Raw genomic sequence first — 6,814 nt, 5'->3', positions numbered from 1 at the left:
TAACCAGCCCTCCACCGCGAAATGCCTTCTGTAAATTTTGAACGTGGCCTTAAAATCTTTATACACTATCACTTTTTCACAAAAGATAAAAAAATGACTGGTGATAGTAATCACTAACCCTCTATTTACTCCACTCACTAGATCACGAACCATAAATCTTTCATTATTAAATTCACTTGTTTCGAGTTTCGATTATAATCATCTCAGTATCCTATGCTGTTTCATCGCGACTGCTACGAACACGGACCGGTATGACTGATACGGATGCCAGCAAGAACCCAGTATGAACTTTAGATCTATCTACGGGTATAAGTCTGGAAGGGCAGAAGACCAAGGTGGGGGATATCGTGAGAGGCTGGACTCTGCTGAATATTGGAAGAAAATACAGGAGTAGGGTTGAGAGGTTGATACTCCATCTGTCAACATCGCGGTAGAAAGCTGTAGAGGCGGAGCCTCTATAGTTACCGAGTATTCACGTGACCGAAATGGTAGAACGAGGAGAGTATCATCTTTTAGCATTCACGACCGCCTACTGAGGACGCCCTCTCGTCTGGACCAGTTCCAGAGGGACTGAGGTAAAATTCTGCACTTTTAGTCTATGGCAAATTTACCACTTGTTGAATTTCCTACTGAGTTCAATTTTTCTTGTATCAGACGACAGCATGCCAGCAGTTTTCAATATAAAAGTCTTTATGATTTTCTGGAAAATTTTACTACACTAAAAAATTCGGAGTGGATTTGAATTTTATTTGAATCCGAACTTGAACTTCCGGAGCTTTAAAAAAAATCCACGTTCATCGACTCATTTTTTAGCGTATCATAAAAACAGAAATATTTCAATACAAGGGTTGACTTCATTCTGACATTAATTCAAAGTCATTGTTAAGGATTTATAACACTTGGTCTTATTAATTTAACATACAGATAAATTCAGAGCCAGTCTTTTTAATTATAAAAAGAAAATAAAAGTAGAATAAAACGGTTGGTCGTTAAATCAACCCTCATCTCAACATTGAAACAATAAAAAATTTAATCAAAATGCTCTCTTGGTGATGTAAAGCATTTCTTAGCTTCTCATCTTAACCCTTTTTTTCAAGTCACTGCATCTGAGATAGATTAGTGAAATGGTTAGAGAGAATTTACCCGCGGGAGTTTCAGCTAAGAATACACAAACCATTTGCTTTATTGCTTCAAATAAAAATAACACAACGTGTCGACGTTCATAAGTCTGCTGACCTTAAATTCATACTTCATCACAGCAAAAATTAGAAGAAATAAAGTAAAAGTTACTTTAATTAGAGCGATTTCGAGTGGATTGGGTAAAATCCATTTGGAATCCCAATGTAAAGGTGAATTTTAGAATAGCTGCAACAGAAAAACCCTATAGTATTCACAAAATCAATCCTGTTGCAGCTACTAGTCCTGTAACTACATCAAGAATGAACCCGTGGTTGCAACAGGAATAAATCTGTGACTGCAACAAGAATAACCTGTCGCTGCAGCAGGACATGATCTTGTAACAGCTGCAGGACTTGCCCTGTAGCTGCAACAGGAATAAATCTGTGACCGCAACAAGAATAACCTGTCGCTGCAGCAGGACATGATCCTGTAACAGCTGCAGGACTTGCCCTGTAGCTGCAACAGGAATAAATCTGTGACTGCAACAAGAATAACCTGTTGCTGCAGCAGGGCATGTTCCTTTAATAGCTGCAGGACTTGCCCTGTAGCTGCAACAGAAAGAAATCTGTAACTGCAACAGGAATAACCTGTCGCTGCAACAAAATTATTCCTGTGGCTACAACATGACTGATCTTGTAGCTGTAACGAGGTGGGTCCTGTTACAGTTACAAACTTATGCTACAGGGCCTATTTCTGTTGCAGCAGCAGTTCTTTTTTTTCCATTTAGTATTTGAAAACATTAATATTTTTTTTTCTAATTCTGACAATACAATAAATTCAAATTAAAGATTGTCTTCCTCGTTCTATACAAACTAAAAAAATGACGTCAAATGTATTAAATTTTGGTTATGAAGAGCTAATTTGTAATGGGGGTTATCTGTCAGGTAGCATCTAGAAGTCCGACACTAAATTTTAATTTAAGCTGAATAAAGTTCTATGAAAACTCAGTTAACTCCTGATTTATCTTGAATTGATAGTCTCTAATAACTAGAGTGTGATTTTCGAACAATAATAATTATAAATATGAATTATCATTCATGTACGTAGTTTGCGTACTAATGTAAGTTTCTTTCAATATTTAAAAGAATATATTCGTATAAGAATGAATTTTTAGAGCTTTTGTACTATAACACTGCACTTAAATTTCTCACGAGACATTTTTTGAGTAATTTGTACAATAAGTGTCAGACAATGGTCAATAAAAAAATCAATACATAAGAACAGTTAATATGGATGCCGTGTGTGTCAGATCGGCGAATTTCATCGAGAGGATAATCGGTCGAATCTCGCTTTAAAAGTAAGGATAAAGAAAAGCTAATATAAGAGAAAAGAAGAATAAGTGAAAGAGCGGCTACAGGTGTGAGTCGTAATAACATAGCAGAATTGACCTCTGACTCAATGGAACTCGTCATCAAATGTTGACTTCAGTGAGACCGCTACAATCAAGATAACACTGGCAATCATGAAACCTTTTTTGTATATCAATGGTTGAGAATGATTACCTTCATCTGAATCCATGTTTAGGCCTTCATCCCTCCAATATAATTTTTTTTTGTATATTGGATATCGGAATGTAATTTTAACCACTGAAAATAAAGTACATGATATTCTTAAATAGATGGTTTATATTACAACATCGCAATCACTATTTAATTGTTTGAATGTCTTTATTATTCATTTTCAAATAAGCTCAATAGTTTTTTACAACAAAATAAAAAAAATTTAATTTGTTCTTATTGTTTCATAGATCTTAAATATGATGGCTTGACTCAATGTATATAAATTAACCAATCAAAATATGGTGTAGGCTCGAATAGCTCAACTAAAGGAGTACATTTTTTCAGAACTCCACGCTCACTTACCGTAAACGCCCGGAAAAAATCATGTATGACGATATATATAAATTAGCAATATATGACCAGATATGACCATATGTAGCTATATATGACTGTTATGGACTTATATGACCTATATGGTCATATATGAACAAATATGTTTATTAAGTTATTCCATATATAATCATACATGCCCATATTATGATTATATATGTTTTTATCAAGTCATATATGACCATATATGACTGTATGGACATATATGATCTACATGGTCATATATGAATAAATATGTTTATTAAGTTATTCCATATATAGTCATACATGCCCATATATGGTTATATATGTTTTTATCAAGTCATATATGACCATATATGGAAATTAGCCATGTATGGCCAGATATGACCATATGTAGCTATATATGACTATATGGGCTTATATGACCTATACGGTTATATATGAACAAATGTGTTTATTAAGTTATTCCATATATAATTATATATGCCCATATATGGTTATATATGTTTTTATCAAGTCATATATGACCATATATGACTGTATGGACATATATGACCTACATGGTCATATATGAACAAATATATTCATTAAGTTATTCCATATATAATCATATATGCCTATATATGGTTATATATGTTTTCATCAAGTCATATATGACCATATATTGAAATAACAATGTATGGTCAGATATGACCATATATATCTATATATGACCATATATGATTTCCGAGACAAGTAAAAAGTCAATGGTTTACTTTTATATATAATCATATATGGATATATATGGTCATATTTAACTACATTTAGGTATGTATGGCCATATATAAAGGATGTATATGAGTGTATATGGCCATATATAATCATATATAAAATCACTTGGAAACTACATATGACCATATATGGTCCCAAATGAGCCATATATGGCCTTATGTGTTATATAAGAATTATATGGGCCATATGCGACTCACATAAGCCGTATATGATTCGTTTCCTTCGGATAGTGATTAAATATATCCAATTTGTCCGGGACTAAGCAACAGATACTCTAAAAAATAATATAAAGACACGTACATCTAATTGTCAAGTTGATAACCAAATCAAGAGCACACGTCATCATCGAATCATCACAAAAATTCAAATGTCACAAAATATATATACATTTATTTATCATTAATTGCAATTATATGACTCAGACTCTTACCGACAATAGTCAACTCATCAACTGCTTTTCGAATCCTTATGACATTCCACAGTACGAACAATTTGAATTCAGTAATTGATATAAATGGAAATTTCTTTCATTTAGAATACAAGGCTTCGACAACGAAAAACACGCAAAAATGGATATAAAGAATTTTGAACTGGTATTAGGAGAAGACAAACCTAAAGGTATTATTGTAAAAGACCTGGACAATAATGTTATAGAAAACATAACTATTCCAGAAGATGATGAATTTACATTCAACAATGTTAGGTACATCGTATTTGAAAACTTGCTATCATTGCGTCAACACTACAGTACTTTTGAATATGATGATATGGCTATAAAAGAATTTTCAATTATAAAAAGAACCTCTGCTGAAAAAATCTTAACTTGGATCGCGACAATACACCAACACTCATTGGAGTATAGAACAGTGCCTACTATGTCATCAATAACCGATGCGTTACAGACAATAAGTGAAGAATTAAAACTGCAAGCAGATGATGCCACTGCCGACAGTAATTTGAAAGAAATGTTCAACGTTTTCTTGAATCTTCTGAATGATTTGATAAAAGAAATAACTTCTGAGCAATTAGCTATCATTTACCAGTACAGCAACATCGCTAAACTACAAATTGGTGATTTGCCTCTATCTACTTTGCTGAAAATTTCAAGCGAATATCTTTATAACCTTCTGTTTTATAAGGAAAATATGATCGAACGGGTCAGCTTGACGTATCCGATGCAAATGCTTTCATATGTAATGCGTATTTTCCTTCTCCTGTTTTCTTGCTTCAATATTCCATTTACCGATGACGAATCAATCTTAATCCATGAAATCACTGCGATATTAATTGATCTGCTGTCTGATCGACTGACGACAAATGTATATTTGAAACATGGCAATAGTTATGCAACAGGAATAATGCAGAAAATAAATCGTAAATTTCCATCTTTAGCAAATGTAACCGATATTAACAAAGTCGATCAGTTTGTACAAAATAATCCTGACTTTAAAAGTTTCATAGAAACCAATTACCGAGATTTCAATTTATGGCCATTTGTCTTATCGATGAATATGACTAGGCAACAACGAATAATGTTCAATATCAAAGCATGCCTCGACAACTTCCGCCTGAAAGACAAAAATAAAATTGATATACAACCAAAAGAAGTCATTGAATTAGTCGAACAAATATGTGAACCATACGTTCAGACAAAACAATATGAACGATACAACGAAGTTTGCTTTAAACAGATTGTTAACTCAACATTGTTTTCGAAAATTTGTAATTTCATGAGTTCTTGAAATAATTACTTTTAGAAGTATCATATAGTTCAGGTTTCTGTAGTTTATTTGATGTGATTAATTATTTGAATATTGAGCTTTTTTCCCACATTGGTTTGTATTATGTTAAAAAAGTGTCATTTTATAAGATCATGTAATTATAGTAAATAAAAAAAATTTTTTTTTTTGTTATCATTAACTACGAGAAATGTCTACGTTGCATATCCATGAAGTTGAAGCTAGTGTCCAGCAATTTTTTGCGTGGCCGCTACTTATTATGGCCGCTAGCTTCAGCTTCATTGCATATCTCCGATTTAAAAACACGATTAGAAATGATTCAAAGTAATTTATTTTTAATACTGTATAGAAATACATTCATCATTGATTAAATCATTTTTTAAAATCATGGATATGATTGTACGTCGACGTACAATAACATTTAGACGAGGGTAACGAGGGCTGTATGAGACTCAAAATTTCACTATTTTTCCCTCACTTTGGTATTTTGTCAGATAACTACTGCATTAAGGATCAAATGAGAAGCAAAGCTTGCGTGTAGTTTCCTCCTCGATCGGCCCTGCATAACCTTACCTAGATTACAGTAAAATCTCCGTCAAGTTAACACTCCTGTTGTCCCCACTATACCAATACTCGTGTCTTATGTGCGCATGTCTGCGCGGTCAAAATGCGTGATGTACGAAAAAAAAAAAATTATTTTAGGTTAGGGCTTAATCGTATAGGTGCAAATGGGAAGATTTGAATTGCCCGCCACTAAGGCTTTTTTTGATTAGTTGCGCAAAAAAAAGTGGGAGATAAGATTGTTAACATTAGGAAGAGAATCTTGTTAAATTTAGAGAGAGTGTAACATTACGGAGGGTCACATTAGGGAGATTCTACTGTAGTTATTTGAGGTTAAGGTGAGGGCCGAAATAAAAGCAGTAATAAAATCACACAGTTAATTATATATAATCAGATCTAACCATTTTTTATCAGGTTATAATAAAAAACACTTTTTACGATGATTTATTATTTTATTTTTAAAATTGCAAAAATACAATAATACTTATAAAATACAAATTGAAAGGTTATAATTTAATACATATTTATTAATATGATAAACTAACATTTTAAATGACTAAATCATCAAAATATATCGATCATTTCACAGAAATAATTTTCTTATAGTGACTTAATTTTTTTTAGTTTTTCTTAAAAGAAATTATTTGAATCTATGCAAAAGTAAATGTAGAAAACCTCCTAAAATTAATTTTGCATACTCAGATGTTTTTCTAT

The 6,814-nt window shown here is 32.4% G+C and overlaps 1 protein-coding gene across 1 annotated transcript; it reads left to right on the top strand.

Moving 5' to 3' along the window:
• Positions 1-4,317: 4,317 nt before the first annotated feature.
• LOC103570237 (Bracovirus particle protein HzNVorf64-like (p51)) lies at positions 4,318-5,709 on the top strand. The gene has a single exon (NM_001414820.1). It carries the CDS (start codon positions 4,370-4,372, stop codon positions 5,540-5,542), a length of 1,173 nt encoding a protein of 390 aa, NP_001401749.1. The 5' UTR covers positions 4,318-4,369; the 3' UTR covers positions 5,543-5,709.
• Positions 5,710-6,814: the final 1,105 nt, after the last annotated feature.

The sequence above is a fragment of the Microplitis demolitor genome, chromosome 4, assembly GCF_026212275.2.
Source record: "Microplitis demolitor isolate Queensland-Clemson2020A chromosome 4, iyMicDemo2.1a, whole genome shotgun sequence".
Classification (NCBI taxonomy): Eukaryota; Metazoa; Arthropoda; class Insecta; order Hymenoptera; family Braconidae; genus Microplitis; species Microplitis demolitor.
The sequence above is the reverse complement of the archived record's forward strand: the minus strand, read 5'-3'. Positions and strand labels throughout refer to the sequence as shown.

What these genes read in the sequence shown, in the direction of transcription:
- LOC103570237 (NM_001414820.1), top strand. Translation starts at nt 4,370, where the DNA reads ATGGATATAAAGAATTTTGAACTGGTATTAGGAGAAGACAAACCTAAA.